This window comes from Oncorhynchus nerka, linkage group LG27 (genome assembly GCF_034236695.1).
Source record: "Oncorhynchus nerka isolate Pitt River linkage group LG27, Oner_Uvic_2.0, whole genome shotgun sequence".
Classification (NCBI taxonomy): Eukaryota; Metazoa; Chordata; class Actinopteri; order Salmoniformes; family Salmonidae; genus Oncorhynchus; species Oncorhynchus nerka.
In genome coordinates, this window is record NC_088422.1 from 61,195,584 (window position 1) to 61,213,052 (window position 17,469).

The 17,469-nt window shown below is 46.2% G+C and overlaps 1 protein-coding gene across 1 annotated transcript in view; it reads left to right on the plus strand.

Moving 5' to 3' along the window:
* LOC115134089 (docking protein 4-like) overlaps positions 1 to 16,821 on the plus strand; it is a 49,152-nt gene extending 32,331 nt beyond the window's left edge. Inside the window, exons 3-9 of the mRNA XM_029667723.2 lie at positions 8,469 to 8,576; positions 9,119 to 9,233; positions 9,349 to 9,468; positions 14,190 to 14,379; positions 15,071 to 15,209; positions 15,484 to 15,598; positions 15,797 to 16,821. Of these exons, the coding sequence (XP_029523583.1) occupies positions 8,469 to 8,576; positions 9,119 to 9,233; positions 9,349 to 9,468; positions 14,190 to 14,379; positions 15,071 to 15,209; positions 15,484 to 15,598; positions 15,797 to 15,939 (930 nt within the window). The 3' untranslated portion in view covers positions 15,940 to 16,821. The remainder of the gene's footprint in view (positions 1 to 8,468; positions 8,577 to 9,118; positions 9,234 to 9,348; positions 9,469 to 14,189; positions 14,380 to 15,070; positions 15,210 to 15,483; positions 15,599 to 15,796) is intronic.
* The last annotated feature ends 648 nt before the right edge of the window (positions 16,822 to 17,469 follow it).

Sequence of the window (17,469 nt, forward strand, 5' to 3'; positions counted from 1 at the left end):
CTCACGAAAGAGAAATGGAAAAAGTTTTTGGGTTGATGTATTCATACATTTTCTCTTCACCTCTGCTTCAAGCCATGAATATGAACATGCAGTATGGTAATGAAGTACGGTAATGCTTATGAGTCAGAACGGAATGACGTACATCTGGTTGTTGGAATTAGTCTTTTGGGGATGAGTCAGATGAATTATATGTCAATGAACACAAATGAAATGTTTTAATTATACACTTATGAATATTAGTCAGTATGGCACAGACTGCCTGATTTGCATTTGACATTTTAGCCTCCAGTATTTCTACAGTCATCATAATGACTGCCAAGCACTATTTATCTGCTGTAGTTGTATTGATTCTCCTTGAAACTGTAGAGGATGTTCAGTGCTTTCAATAATGACATTTGTTTTATTTATTCAGGTAAAATTCTCCTTAAATGGCTCGTTTTAGTTTCCCTCATTTCGCGGTATTGTTTTGCCTGTATTGGCATGAGGCCAGACTGAGGAGTGTCCTCACGCTGATGTCAAGTCCAGGCGTTATCAGAAGAAGACTGACACGTTGTGCGTCTGTGAAATAATGAACTGGCTTCAACCTGTTCTGTGAGAAAATGCCTGGTAAAAGAAGGGTTAGATTTGTATGACAGGGCTGTTCTCTGTGTGGTCCTCTCATGGCCTTCTTCGTTTTCCCATAGAACCATTTTTAGTTCCAGGTAGACCCCAGACAAGGTTCTACTTAGAACCTTTTAGTTGTGAAAGGGTTCACTTGGAACCAAAAAGAGTATTAGGCTAGTAGTTTGTGCAGTAGTAGTTTAATCCTGTGGTTGTGTTGCTGTGCTCAGGGGTAAAGACACAGGCTTAGTGTCAGTGTGATGTGGCAGTCCTCTGTGATGCACTGACTCAGTTACAGACACAGGAGCTCTAAGGAGAGATTAACCATGTCTGTATCTCTCTACCTACCCAGAGGAGACAGTGGATTTACAGCTGTGCACCCCCTCTAGGCTGGATTTGATATGCTACACACACACACACACACACACACACACACACACACACACACACACACACACACACACACACACACACACACACACACGCCACACCACAACACAACACAACACAGACATACTGGTTTCTCTTTCAGCTGGTATTTGGCCCAGTATCTCTTATTGTGGTGTGCATACATGTTGATAATGGGACTATCCTTCCCCCTAACCATATATCCTGTCCTACCACCTCTTCCACCCACATAATCCCTTCTTCAGCATACCCCAGCCCTGCTAACCCTGTACAATGAACCTCATGCGCCCCTCCAGCACTTTCTATCTCTGTCTCATGGCATGAAGTCTCAACTCTTCTGTGGCTGTAATTATTACAGGAGGCAGGGTCTTGGGTTTCTGACCTGAGGAGAGCACCCCCACAGTAGTTAGGCTTCTCACTCTCTATGTCCTCCCCACCTCGTTTTCTCTCTCCTCCGTGCCTCTGTGGTGGAGTCGCTAGGAAGTGTGCACTCAGCAGGATTGTGGTTACCGTGGTAGCGTGGGGGTTGTGACACATAGCTCCCCAGGGGAAGGCAAGCAGTGGATTACCTGAGTTTGGTTTTACACCCTCCTCTCTCTGTTCACTCTCTCTCTCGCTGTCTCTCTGTCCACTCTCTCTCTGTCTTTCTGTCTCTCTGTCTCTCTGTCCACTCTCTCTCTGTCTCTCTGTCTGTCTGTCTCTCTGACACTCTGTCCACTCTCTCTCTGTCTCTCTGTCTTTCTGTCTCTGTCTCTCTGTCCACTCTCTCTCTGTCTCCCTGTCTTTCTGTCTCTGTCTTTCTCGGTCTGTCTCTCGCTGTGTCTCTCTCTCTGTCTCTCTGTCCACTCTCTCTCTGTCTCTCTGTCTTTCTGTCTCTGTCTTTCTCGGTCTGTCTCTCGCTGTGTCTCTGTCTCTCTGTCCACTCTCTCTCTGTCTGTCTGTCTTTCTGTCTCTGTCTTTCTCGGTCTGTCTCTCGCTGTGTCTCTCTCTCTGTCTCTCTGTCCACTCTTTCTCTCTCTGTCTGTCTTTCTGTCTCTGTCTTTCTCGGTCTGTCTCTCGCTGTGTCTCTCTCTCTCTGTCTTTCTGTCTCTGTCTTTCTGTTCTCTCTCTCTCTCTGTCTCTCTGTCCACTCTCTCTCTGTCTCCCTGTCTTTCTGTCTCTGTCTTTCTCGGTCTGTCTCTCGCTGTGTCTCTCTCTCTCTCTCTCTCTCTGGAATCTTGTCACTGCATGTTTTTTCATGCCTTATTTTCTCCTTCATTTCCGCCTTTATCTCTTATTTTCTTTCTTTTTTACCCATCATCATCTCCCCCTGTTTTCTTCTCCATCTTGCTGCATCTCCTTGCAGTGAGCACACAATGTGAAATCAGAGGCCTTCACTCTGTCGTTGTTTTAAGTAGATCCCCCAGCTGCTCTGTATTATGACTGAGCGGAATAACAACACAATGTCATAAACTCCCGCTTATGTGGCGCTAATGCTATTTACAGCCGTATTTCCCCGCTTCTCCTCCAGTTCTGCTATGTAACGTGTGAGTCCGCATTAGCAGTTGAAACAAAGCCTGTGTTCGTTAGCTGTTTTAACGCCAGCTTCAGTGGACAGCCGCCCAACAACTCCGACTCCTGATTTCTGAAGACTATGGTCCAGTTGGTGCTCTGGCTTTCATCTCTGAAACAATTCCCTGATATTGTAGTTGTAGTTTATATTTTATTAAGCCCTTGTCACATCCTGACCTTAGTTCCTTTTTTATGTCTCTGTTTTAGTTTGGTTAGGGCATGAGTTGGGGTGGGCATTCTATGTTGTGTATTCTAGGTTTTGTATTTTTGTGTCTGACTTGGTATGGTTCCCAATCAGAGGCAGCTGTTCGTTGTCTCTGATTGAGAACCAGCCTGTTTTCCCACAATGGGTTGTGGGTAGTTGTTTTCTGTGTTTTATCATACAGAACTATTTCTCTTTTCATTTATTTCTCTTGTTCTTTTTGTATTCAGTGTTCGAAGTGAAGACACTTTCAAAGTTCTTGACATTTTCCACATTGACTGACCTTCAGGTCTTAAAATAATGATGGACTGTTGTTTCTCTTTGGTTATTTGAGCTGTTCTTGCCATAATATGGACATGGTCTTTTACCAAATAGGGCTATATTCTGTATATCCCCTACCTTGTCACAACACAAGGAAATAAATTCCACAAATTAACTTTTAAGAAGGCACACCTGTTAATTGAAATGCATTCCAGGTGACTACCTCATGAAGCTGGTTGAGAGAATGCCAAGAGTGTGCAAAGCTGTCATCAAGGCAAAGGGTGGCTACTTTGAAGAATCTCAAATGTAAAATATATTTTGATTTGGTTAACACGTTTTTGGTTACTACACACTACATGTGTTATTTCATAGTTTTGATGTCTTCACTATTATTCTACAATGTAGAAAATAGTAAAAAATAAGAAAACCTTTGAAAGAGTAGGTATGTCCAAACTTTTGACTGGTACACACACACACACACACACACACACACACACACACACACACACACACACACACACACACACACACACCCTAAAAAAGCAAACGTGCACGAATTCACACATACTCCAGTCGAAACACTATGTATAAACACAAAATGCTGTCCACTTCTCTTATCACATACGAGCACACTCTGTCTGCACAGGCCAGAACAAGCACTCAAACACACTATCTTTTTTTCCCCTGTCAAATGTGTACCCAGACAGTCACCTTCCTCTCCTGCCAAAACCCTGCCAGTCTACTGCCACTCTGATCCTTGTAAGGCTGGACAGCTGGCCTCGCCATCTCTGTCTCTCCTCTATAGCCTATCAGAGCTGTTCCGGACCGCTGCTCTTCTTTGCTCTGTCCTCCCCCTCCTCTCTCCTTCCCCCTTATCCCCTCTTCCTCCTACCCTCCAGCTCTCACTTTCCCTCTCTCCCCAGAAGACCCTTGACTCCTCCAGTCCTCTGGTTAGGCTAATTAACTCTCTCTCTTTTTCCCTCATCTCCTCACTCTCCCTTTCTGCCTCTCCCTCCTGCTGCTTTTCAGTTATATCGCAGCAGTCCAATCAGACTAATAAGAGGCTGCTTAGCATTCCGCTTCTGTTAGCTCTCGTTCCCTATCGGTAGCGCTGTACTAGCTGGCTTCTCCTCGCCTCCTCTAGCCTCGGTGGAGGAACAGCCCTAATTGCTTCGCAGCCATCCCATTTGACTGTGCCCTGTTTTTTTTGATGAGCAGGAACATCAGGGAGGACGGTTGATCAGGGAGGATGGAAAAGGTCTGAGGAGATGTGGTTTATATAAACACAATGTCAGCCAGGACGAGTTAAATGTTTAATCCCCCTGAAAGAGATAGGGCTGATTTGAACTGACTGACTCGGACTCACTCAGACTGGACAGAACCTTCTGGAATAACAGCTCGGTATCTTTGTCCTGATCTCTCCTTGTTTTTTGACCTACCCCCGTGTGTCTAGTCTAGGAATGTCAGTATGATCATGTGACTTTCCATTGTATAACCGACGGTATGATGTGTAGATTGCCTCTAGCTAGATGTTACACTGACACACGACGGATTTGTGGTTTTGTTTCCTCGTGTAACTGTCAGCGGTTGTGGAAAATTGCCAGCGAAAAACCTCAGAGCGTTGTTTTCTCAAGTTCAGTCAATTCTAACGGAGTTAGGTCAAACTACGGTCAAACTACTGTTTTTATGAGAGGGGGAATGGAGCTGAAAATAATAACAAGAGTCAGAAATCAAATGGTTCAACTTTGAGAATCAAGCAGACTCCCTTCACCTCACAATCCCCCTGCCTCTCTGAGCCCGTTCCCACAGCTATAGTGACAGATCTCTCTCTTTTGTCTCTCTCCTCTATTCCTGTCTCTCTCCTTTTTCATCCCCAGTTCTTATTTCTCTACCTGAGTCAGCCCCCCTGAGGAGTCAGTCATTGTGAGCTTCCAATGGGATCAGCTTAGAAAGATTGGATGCTGACTCATGTTTCCCCTTCAGATTTCTAGGTGAATTTAAGTGAATTGGTTTTGAATAAGATGGTGCCAATCATTCCCATTCATTTTCTTTTCAGACCTGCACATTTCTCATATTCTGAACCACACAGCCTGTGTTTGTGTGTGTGTTTGTGTTTGTGTGTGTTTTGATGACTGTGTGTGTGTCCTGATTTTGTGCGTTGTCCTGTTTGTGTTGTCCTGTGTGTGTTTGTGTTGTCTGTGTTTGTGTTGTCCTGTGTGTGTGTGTTTGTTTTGTTCTGTGTGTGTTTGTGTTGTCTAGTGTGTGTTTGTGTTGTCCTGTTTGTGTTTTCCTGTGTGTGCGTTTGTGTTGTCCTGTGTGTTGTATAATAAGCTGGATATAAGCGTGGTGTCAACCTGTTAGCGTTATTGGGCTCCCGAGTGGCGCAGCGGTCTAAGGCACTGCATCTCAGTGCAAGAGGCGTCACTACAGTCCTTGGTTTGAATCCAGGATGTATCACATCCAGACGTGATTGGGAGTCCCATAGGGCTGCGCACAATTGGCCCAGCGTCGTCTGGATTTGACCGGGGTAGGCCGTCATTGTAAATACGAATTTGTTCTTAAATGACTTGCCTAGTTGAATAAAGGTTACATTTATTTTTTATTTCAAATTATCCGGTTAATCCTGGGACCAGGCTGGGGTGGGGCTCGTCCCAACTGGGCTGCTGTGACAGGCAGGATCTCCTGGGAGCTAGGGGGATTAATGTAGGCTAACTGCCTCTGGCCCCTTTGGGGCAGGCGGGAGCCAGGGATGGGGAGGAAAACCAGGGCGGAGACAATTAGACTGAGGAAGGCAATCTGAGTGCAGTAGCAGAAGGTATGTACAGGGAAGATACATTAGTGGGTCTGTGTGTGATGTATTTGCACACTACACTGTATGTGGATCTTTGTGTTCCCGTCAGTGTGTCCAAAGAAGAGCTCCGATATCAATCTCTGAAAGGGTTCTTAAAGGGTGTAATGGTTACGATATTGATCATTGATAACCCTCATGAATGCCGAGCCCACTCTCGGTAAGTGTGTGACTTGACTGTTCACATTCTCTTATCGGCACACTGGGGAGATCAATAGTTCCTTACTCATGCAAGGTTCTCTCTCTCTCTCTCTCTCTCTCTCTCTCTCTCTCTCACTCTCTCTCTCACTCACTCACTCACTCACTCACTCACTCACTCACTCACTCACTCACTCACTCACTCACTCACTCACTCACTCACTCACTCACTCACTCACTCACTCACTCACTCACTCACTCACTCACTCACTCACTCACTCACGCCTCCCAGCCTGTTTACAGGGGATTAGCTCCACCTCAGGGGAGAGAGCCATGCAAACAAGGAATCCATGTCTACCTGTCTGGAATATCAATGGCAACCTACAAAATACTGCCCTTTCGCTGTTCAGAAATGGCATGGGAGAAGGGACATTTGGAATAGAATGGGAGACCATCTCCACAAATCTCATTGTTACAGGCACCTTTGCTTTCAACAGATAAAGGCTGGGACAAAAGGTCTCTCTCTCTCTCTCTTTCTTTGTCTGTCTTGCTGTCCGTGGTGGCCAGAGTAATTCTCCCTGTAGGGGTGCTGTCAGGATCTGTGCTTTTTGACTTGGCTGGGTCAGTCTGTTTTGTAAAATGCATTAGGTCTGGGTCGACAGGGCAGGGAGCATCGCTCCTCTCGTCTGGGGGACAAAGACCCTTGAAATTGTTGACAGCAGAGGTGGATCATGTGGCAGGCCTGTGATCTTGGGTTTGCTGTGTTCAGGTGGTGGTGGTGGTGGTGGATGTGTGTGTCTAGATGGGCTTTTCCTGCCTCTGAACACATAGTATGATCAGAGAGACATTGATTTTTGATTGCTTCAATGTATCTTTTTTTGAAGAAAGGTAGGCTAATACATGACTAATCAGTTCAGTTCTGAACGATGTGACGTCCATCACTTCCTCATATTTAATGAACCAATGAACCTCATACCAAGGTATCGCAGCAGAATTCACAGCTCCCACTCCTCGCTCTCTCTCTCTCTCTCTCTCTCTCTCTCTCTCCTCTTCCCTCTTTCTACCATATCCTCTGTTTCTCTCTCCCTTTCTTTTTTCATCTCTATGTTGCTGCTCCTCCACCCACTAGCTTAATTACCAGGTTTCACAGTCAGTTTGCCTGGCAAGGCCTGATTGCTCTGAGCACTGGAGCTGAGGGCGGAGAAGAAGGGGGCGAGGGGGAGAACGGAGGGGGACACGATAGTAGACTGCAAGCTTGCCAACACGCACGCGCATACGGCTCCAATGAAGAACGGAGCCCATTGGTTTGGAAAAGCATTGTGGAGAATCAGGAGCTAGGTGGCAGATACATAGAGGTAAATCTCCATTGAACAGCTTGATATCGCTGAGACACAATGGACTGGTGAGCACGTGCTCTCACCTCGCCGTCAGCTGTCCCACTGAAGGTAGCGCTTTCATGACGCTGACGCCAGGATCAGACAGGCAAGCAGCGATAGAGCTTCCGCTCTCCTCAAGGTGTAAACTCTTTGCACCAATTAAAAAAAGAAAACGACACATCAGAGCAACGCTTTTTCCTTTCACCATGTCTCCATTTGAGCACGCTCACATTATGGTGTGCCTTTGTTGATGGCGCTCTTGTTTAATGTCTCGAAAAATACAATTGCATATTTAATTGGTCTTGTTATCTCTGTCACGGTGACACCGGTGTTTTGTCGGTGAACCGGTGAACTTTGTATTCATTACAACTGAGTCAGTGCACTAAGGGTCAGTGCACTAAGGGATTTCACTGGCTCTGTGGCCCCTAGCTAATAAACAGGGGTGTGATAATGGGTTAGGGAAAGAGGAATGTGGGGATTGGTTTAGGGATGGCTGGCCCTGTACTGTACAGGTCCTGGGGTTGCCCTGGCAACAGGAGGACAGTGGAACATCAATAAAATAAAGGCCCTGCCTTTTATAACAGAGATAAGGGGGATAAATGTCGCTAAAGCAATAGCGCTCATATTGATGTGTGTGTGTGTGTGTGTGTGTGTGTGTGTGTGTGCGTGTGCGTGTGCGTGTGTGTGTGTGTGTGCGCGATGGATTTCTCATTATTCCGCCAGGAGAGTTTGTGTCTTTGTCTGCCTCTTAACTCAATATCATATGCATAATAGAATTGTCTTGTATGAACAATGTTAGACTCAATGACACGGACCCGGTGTGCTCCTTCTCATGTTCTACCTGTCTCTCTTGTTCTCTCTTGTGTCTCTCTTTCACATTGCTAATCACTAAATGCTATTTGATTTTTCTTAGAACGCTTCCTGGTTCATTGATCAGGTAAAGCAGAGGCAACCATTGTGTGCCTGCTCTTGATAGCAAAAGATTGTAAATCGTTAGGCTTGAATGGGGTGGATATGTTAACATTGGCTTTGCTGTCGGGTGGCTGGTTGCAGTATGTTAACTGACTGTTTTTTGTGTGTTGAGATTTACCGTCGCTGCTGGCTGGTGTTTAAGAAGTCGTCCAGTAAAGGACCACGCAGACTGGAGAAGTACACTGATGAGAAGTCCGCTTACATCAGAGTCTGTCCTAAGGTACCCCCCCCCCACCACCACCCCAGAGAGTGCTGCATGATAAGTCATGTTTCAATTGGCAAATGTCAGTTTGAAGTATGATGTCTGTGTGTGGTATTACTGTGAGTGGGTGATATATCTGTGTGTGTGTGTGTGGAGGGGGGGGGGGGGCATTTGAAATTCAGTCATTCAGTCGGTCTGTTCTCTGAGCGCCCGTTCAGCTGCGGGGAGCAAACGTGCATGTCTGGAGGGATCCACACACACACACACACACACACAAAAGGCTGAAGGAAATGAAAGTGACACAGACGTTGCTCACATCAAAGCCAGCCTCCCAATCCCAGACAGATTCCAGGCCTCCCTGAAGTGTCTGAGCATGGGGTGCCCTCCTCCAAAACACCCCGGCCCCCACTACACCTGGCTACAACACTCCCTCTTTCTCTCCTCTCTTTCTGAAAACTGAATCTGACCAACCGGTGGCAGTACAGTATTTTGACAGCTTTTTAAAAATCCTTTCAACCTCTCTGTGTTTGTCTGAACTCTTGACCTCTCCTGTTGCCTAGGTGACAGAGATCAGCAATGTGAAGAATGTCACAAGGCTCCCAAGGGACACCAAGCGCCAGGCGGTAGCCATCGTCTTTACCGATGACACCTCACGCACGTTCACCTGTGAATCAGGTACTCCACACCACACCTACTGTATTGTAATGTATGTTTTCTCACAGTGTACAATTCTCTCTAAAGTTTCCTGTTTTATGACGTCTCTCTTTACATCCCATTGGTCTAAACTCAGAGCTAGAAGCAGAGGAGTGGTTCAAAACTCTGTCAATCGAATGCCTGGGGACCCGCCTCAATGACATCAGTCTAGGAGAGCCGGACTTGCTGGCAGCAGGTGTTCAGTGTGAACATACAGGTGAGTGTCTTGACTCACTAGCAAAATGACACAATCCTGCTCGACTTTGCTTTATGGCTATGTTTGCATGCATTATTACTTATTACTCATCCTCAAAACAACAGTTAGCTAGGTTTCCATCCAACTGGTGTCAGAATTTCATGCGAATATAAAAAAAATATGAATAAAAACAACACAGCCATTTTCCCACCAGAGATGTTTACATCAAATGGACTTGTTGCGGATAAAAAGCAGTGTGTGGTGACGTAGTGCACATTAAAATGACTGTTGAGGTTCATTTCCCATGTATCCCCCCCCCCAAAAAAAAGTGAAACGTGTTTTCAACGCATTTTCAACTCCGCTAATAGTTTTGCCACAAAACAAATGAGCGTTATAGGCTATAGCAAATGTGCCCACTCTGGTCTTGGCACTTGCTCTCTCGTTGCTCATAAAGGTGTTTCCACTGCCATCTCTCGCATAATTCATTTTACAGACACAAGAAAATTCCACCTCGTCTAGCGTATTTTGGTTTGTCGACATTTGGAAAGTTGAAATTTTACATCAGGCCTGTCGTGCCATTTTTTTTAATCGGACATGTACTTTACTCACATTAAAAGATTGGATAGAAATGTGGTTTTTGAAAAAAGTCAAATTAAATGTATTTTCCATGTACTGTAGATTCCACATCAGAATACATTGAGAAATTACATTGAAACGACATTGATTCAAACAGTTTGTGCCCAGTGGAATGGTTTACGGACACTCGACTCTGCTATTCAACCAAATGGCTTTTCCATTCTCCGTATGGATCAAACGGCAGCTTCAGGTAAGAGTAGGGGGAGGTGTATGCTTCCTCATCAACAACTCCTGGTGTACCGAAGTTGAAAACATGTAGAGCTTCTGTTCACCTGACCTGGAGTTTCTGATGCTAAAATGCCAACCCCACTAAATGCCAAGGGAATTCACGCATGTTATTACCACAGCTGTGTGCATACCGCCGCAAGCAAACTCCAAGGCGGCACTCAGCAAACTGTACATGAACATTAGCCAGCAAGAATCCTCACACCCGGAAGCAGTCTTTATTGTCATGGGTAATTTTAACCAAGATAGTTTAAAACACATTCTTCCAAAATAAAGTATTACCAACATGTTTCCTGTCCCACGAGAGGAAACAACGTGCTGAACCATGCACTGTATATACAAACATCCGTGATGCCATCCCTCACCCCCACTTTGGCCAATCCAAAAGTATGTGGACACCTGCTCGTCAAACATCTCATTCCAAAATCATGGGCATTAATAAGTTGGTCCCACCTTTGGTGCTACAACAGCCTCCACTCTTCTGGGAAGGCTTTCCACTAGATGTTGGAACATTGCTGCGAGGACTTGCTTCCATTCAGCCAAAAGGGCATTAGTGAGGTCGGGCACTGATGTTGGGTGATTAGGACTGGCTCGCAGTCTGCGTTCCAATTCATCCCAAAGGTGTTCGATGGGGTTGAGGTCAGGGCTCTGTGCAGGCCAGTCAAGTTCTTCCGTACCGATCTCGACAAACGATTTCTGTATGGACCTCACTTTGTGCACGTGGACATTGCCATGCTGAATCAGGAAAGGGCCTTCCCCAAACGGTTGCCACAAAGTTGGAAGCACAAAAATCATCTAGAATGTCATTGTATGCTGTAGCGTTAGGATTTCCTGCCATTGGAACGAAGGGATCTAACCTGAACCATGAAAAACAGCCCCAGTCAGTTATTCCTCCTCCAATAAAGTTTACAGTTGGCACTATGCATTGGGGCATCTAGTGTTCTCCTGGCATCTGCCAAACCCAGATTTGTCAGTCACAATAAAAATCCAGAAATACCCCAACCAAAAACTCTGAATGAACAGAAATATCCATACCATGCTGAGAACCCATACTGCAACATTCAATGTCAGAAGATCAAAACCCAGATGACTTGGTGGTGTGAGACGTGTACAAGACAATACAGACACAAACTTGAATTGATGTTCGACAAATCCAGATGTGTGGTTCCCACCGAAGCCTCCCTCCCTCCCGACAAGCTTTACACATTCTATGCTCGCTTTGAGGCAGACAAAACCGAGCCGCCCAGGAAGACTCTCGCAGCTCCAGACGACAAGGTGATTTTGCTCTCCAAGGCTGACGTGAGGAAAACTCTCAAAAGAGTGAATACTCACAAAACTGGGTCTTCAGAGTGTGTGCTGACCAGCTGGTGGGCGTCTTCTATGACATCTTCAACCTGTATTCTTGTAAACCACTGACTGTAACACATCCTCCACACAGACTCTTAACACAGGGGTCCCCCAGGGGTGTGTCCTCAGCCCTCTGCTGTGCTCCCTGTTCACCCACGACTTGACAGGGCACCAACTCCATCATCAAGTTTTCTGACGACACCATGGCTGTAGGCCTGATAACCAACAAAGATGAGTCAGCCTATAGGTAGGAGGTAAATTAATTGTCATTGTGGTCCCAGGAAAACAACCTCTCCCAAAAAGTCAGCAAAACAAAAGAGTTGATTGTTGACTTCAGAAATCAGAAGATGGAACATCCCCTGATCCACATCAACAGGACTGCAGTAGAGAGTCAGCAGTTTTATGTTCCTCTGCGTCTACATCACCGAGAACTTGACATGTAGCAACAACCCCACCACTCTTGTCAAGAGGCTACAACAGCATCTCTACTTCCTAAGGTGGCTGAGGAAAATCATCAAGAGCGTCCTGACGAGTTGCATCACAGCCTGGTACATGAATTACTCTGTTCATGACTGCTAGGCCCTCCAGCGGGTGGTGAAGACGGCCTGGTACATCACTGGGACCGTGCTCCCACCAATCCAGGACAATTACTCAAAACAGTGCCTGAGGAAAGCCCGCATCATCATCAGGTAGCTTAGCGGTTAGACCTGAGCCGACAAGGGGGGGGAAAAAACGGTCGATGTGCTGTTGAGAAAGGCTCTTAACCCTGATTTCTCCAGGGCCACCGTTCTACTACGTCTGACCCTGTAAAACAACACATTTCACTGCACCTATCCGGTGGACGTGACAATATATATATTTATTATATACAGTGTCTTCGGAAAGTATTCAGACCCTTGACTTTTCCCACATTTTGTTACGTTAGCCTTATTCTAAAATGTATTAAATTGTTTTCCCCCTCATCAATCTACACACAATAACCCATAATGACAAAGAAAAAAACAGGTTTGTAGAAATGTTTGCTAATTATTATTATTTTTTAAACAGAATACATAATTTACATAAGTATTCAGATCCTTTACTCAGTACTTTGTTGAAGCACCTTTGGCAGCAATTACAGCCTCGAGTGTTCTTGGATATGATGCTACAAGCTTGGCACACCTGTATTTGGGGAGTTTCTCCCATTCTTCTCTGCAGATCCTCTTAAGCTCTGTCAGGTTGGATGGGGAGCGTCGCTGCACAGATATTTTCATGTCTCTCCAGAGATGTTCGATCGGGTTCAAGTCCGGGCTCTGGCTGGGCTACTCAAGGACATTCAGAGACTTGTCCCGAAGCCACTCCTGCAATGTCTTGGCTGTGTGCTTAGGGTCATTGTCCTGTTGGAAGCACCTCTGGAGCAGGTTTTCATCAAGGATCTCTCTGTACTTTGCTCCATTCATCTTTGCCTTGATCCTGACTAGTCTCCCAGTCCCTGCCGCTGAAAAACACCCCCACAACATGATGCTGCTACCACAATGCTTCACCGTAGGGATGGTGCCAGGTTTCCTCCAGACATGACACTTGGCATTCAAGCCAAAGAGTTTAATCTTGGTTTCATAAGACCAGAGAATCTTGTTTCTTGTAGTCTGAGATTCTTTGGGTGCCTTTTAGCAAACTCCAAGCGGGCTGTCATGTGAGTTTTACTGAGGAGTGGCTTCTGTCTGGCCCTCTTCCATAAAGTCCTGATTGGTGGAGTGCTGCAGAGATGGTTGGTCTTCCTGAATGTTATCTCATCTCCACAGAGGAACTCTAGAGCTCCCTGACCAAGGCCCTTCTTGCCTTAGGTATTTCTGTGTATAATTTTAAATACATTTGCAAGCATTTCTATAAACCTGTTTTCGATTCGTCATTACGGGGTATTGTGTGTAGATTGCTGATTATAATCTTTTTACAAATTCATTTTAGAAGAAGGCTGTAAAGTTAACAAAATGTGGAAAAAGTCAAGGGCTCTTAATGAAGGCACTACTTATCGAAGGGCACTGTATACTGTGTATATATCCACGAGCTGTTCACTCCTTTACCATTGGAGCGTGGGGTCTGATACCAACAGGCTCAGAGACAGTTTTAACTACAAGCCACCAGACTGCTTGAACACTTAAACTAGACTGACCACCTGCACTGACTTTCCGCACCTTAACACACACGCACGCACGCACGCACGCACTCACTCACTCACTCACTCACTCACTCACTCACTCACTCACTCACTCACTCACTCACTCACTCACTCACTCACTCACTCACTCACTCACTCACTCACTCACTCACTCACTCACTCACTCACTCACTCACTCACTCACTCACACACATTCTTGCTACACAGACAATACAGCTGCCGCTACCAGTCTCTTATTATTATTGCTAAATGGATCATCACTTCAACTCTCTGTGATGCTTTGTGGATACGGGTCCTGGCTTTCTACAAGTCACTTTATAATGTGTGGTATGTCATGCTGAACTAAGACTAGTAATATCCCTTCCTGTCTCCCTGACAGAGCGTTTCAATGTGTTCCTACTGCCCTGTCCTAACCTGGACATCTATGGGGAGTGTATGATGCAGATCACCCATGAGAATATCTACCTGTGGGACATCCACAACCCTCGCACCAAACTGGTCACCTGGCCTCTCTGCTCCCTGCGCCGCTACGGACGAGATGCCACGCGCTTCACCTTCGAGGCTGGACGGTGAGGGAGACACTCACTGAGGGAGGGAGGGGTATGGAGAGTGAGGGATGGGGAGAAGAATGCAAAAGCTGCAGGAAAGCAGGACTGTGTAACCAGTTGTCTGTGCCTAGCCCATACATCGCTTGATGAAAAACACATACAGACCACACACACTCATGCTCGCACGTACGTGCACAAAACACACACACACACACACACACACACACACACACACACACACACACACACACACACACACACACACACACACACACACACACACACACACACACACACACACACACACACACAGAGACAGACAGGAGCCCTGTCCGGCAGAGCCTCATAAAGAGATTGATTGAATAGATTAGAGGAAAATCAATGGTGAGCGAGGCGTTCTTATCTCCTCCTGCGCTTTGATAAACTTGAAAAGAAAGGTTTCGGTCCACTTGCAGGGTGCCCCCCAAAGGACAAAGATAAGAGTGATGCACTGTAAGTAGGGAGAACGTAGTCCCACACTGCCACCTAGTGGTGTTTAGGATGCAGTATTATTGGCTGCTATTTGCTTGAGAAGAATTTGTGGTGAATAGTGTGCCTGGAAAAGGACTGTTTTGCAAAAACACAGCTATATAAGATGATTTGTTGATATGACCTATTATGGCCTGTATACACATGCATGTTGTACTGAGTAGTGTGTGTTGGTGTGTTCCAGGATGTGTGACAGTGGAGAGGGCCTGTACACATTCCAGACGCGGGAGGGAGAACAGATCTACCAGAGAGTCCACTCCTCCACCCTGGCCATCGCTGAGCAGCACAAGAGAGTTCTGATGGAGATGGAGAAGAACAGCAGAGTAGGGCACAGTTATACACACACACACACACACATACACACCACACACACACACACACACACACACACACACACACACACACACACACACACACACACACACACACACACACACACACACACACACACACACACACACACACACACACAGTATTCTCCCTGGTGGTTATATAATGGTTATATAATACTGTCTAATACAATATGTGATACTATATAATACAATATGTGATACTATATCATACTGTGTTTTTAATACATTTTTTTCTCTCTGTCAGTTGTCTAAAGGTTCTGAGGCGGGCTCCTACCCCTGTACCCCCACAGCCATCCTGCCCCGCAGTGCCTTCTGGCACCATATCACTGGCACCCAGGGGGGCATGGACCCAGCCCATGGTAAACCACAGCCTAGACTACAATCTCAACCACACAGCACTGGGGCTAGAGTGGGAACATTGGTCTGAATATGGAAAGTGTAAACGTTTGAACATGGGGTCTGGAGTTTAACGAATCATACAGAAGCTTATAGAGTAGGCTGCACCTGTAGACATGACTTTTTCTCGTCTGTCTCTTGTGTCCTGTCCTGTCCTGTAGGTGACATGTTTGGTGGTTCTCAGACTGGCGCTGATGCAGACCTGCTCTCCACCCGGCTGCCCTCAGAGCCACGCCACGCTACCATGCCCCTGGCACACAGCCGACACTCCCCCGCCCGCTACCCCACCTACCCCAGCCAGTGATCCCAGGGGTGCATTGCAGACCCCTAGCCTCCTCCACTCTATACACCGCACTCCTCCTATTCTCCTTTCTCTGCAGTGCTTACCTCAACTCCACGCCCCCTCATCTACCCTCCAGCCAATCAGGTTGGGTTGTGGGAAGTGGGCTCTAAGATGGGGTCATAAGACCTCCCCTAAAGCTGGGAGCTCTGTGAAGCAGGACGTGACAGCGCCTCTGGTCTTCTCTTCTGCTTCCAAAGGCTGGTTACCTGAAAGAACTTCAACTCCCAGAATCCCTCACGGTGGGGGCAAAGTGCATTGTGCGAGCCAGCAGTGGCTTGTTGCCTCTTAGTGAGCTGACATTGTGGCATGGTGCATCTCTCTTTGCTCTGCTGTGGGTGTGGAGGAGGAACAGGAGGAGGATGGGTGTGAGCTGTAAGGATGTGATTTAGTCTCCTCTCTAACCCCTGTGAAATCTTATTTTCTGATGGGATTCAGTCAGCTCTCCATCACCTCAACCCCCTTCGCGACAGACCTCTTCATGTACCTCATGCCAGCTCTTAGCAAAGTTCAATGTTAGGGGCTCAGGACGTCCCCATACAGCTCTTATTGGGGGCAGAACAGTAGGACCCCTTCCTACCATCCCTGCTCTCCAGCATGATAAGGATTGTGGCACTCGCTCCAACCCATAACTTCAATCTGACAGACGCGTATGTAAGACAACAGTTTCTTCCCAAGAACTGGCCTTGGCTTCCTTCTTCAACTGTGTGTGGGTGGAAGAGGGACTGTCCCTGGACTACCATCCAAACAAACACCTGGTCTAATTCCACAGAGAAACAAAGGACCACTTGTCTTTCATCTTTCTTTCTTAAAAAAAAAAAAACTTGTAGCAGACTTAACAACCTGACTTTACCTTGTATACTGTTCTGTCTGATAAAGAAAATAAACAGATTTTTCTGGGAGGATAGAGGGAGGCAGTGATGAGAGGGAGGGAGGCAGTGATGAGAGGGAGGGAGAGCCATATGCCTCTGAAGTCATGACTTTGTTTGTTGTTTTCTCCTGGTTTCCTGCCATTGGGTTGTGAAGACATCCAAGGCTGTTCATAATATGGTAATGGTACCCTGTCCCCTGTGTGTGTGTGTGTGTGTGTGTGTGTGTGTGTGTGTGTGTGTGTGTGTGTGTGTGTGTGTGTGTGTGTGTGTGTGTGTGTGTGTGTGTGTGTGTGTGTGTGTGTGTGTGTGTGTGTGTGTGTGTGTGTGTGTGTGTGTGTGTGTGTGTGTGTGTGTGTGTGTGTGTGTGTGTGTGTGTGTACTGCATGAATGGGATACACAGTTACTGTCATTTGGCCACTTTAAAACCTATGTTAAGAGAGAATTTAGACATGGTAAATAATAAGCTAGATTTAAAAAAAAATATAGACGTCACAAAGATGTAGCCACTCCCTCAAACCTCATCATTATTGTGGAGGTCCTTGGTCTGAGGGAGACACCACGGACTGTGTCATAGTGTGGCTCCTCATTGAGTTTCCTGTCAGGCACAAGAGTATAATGAACT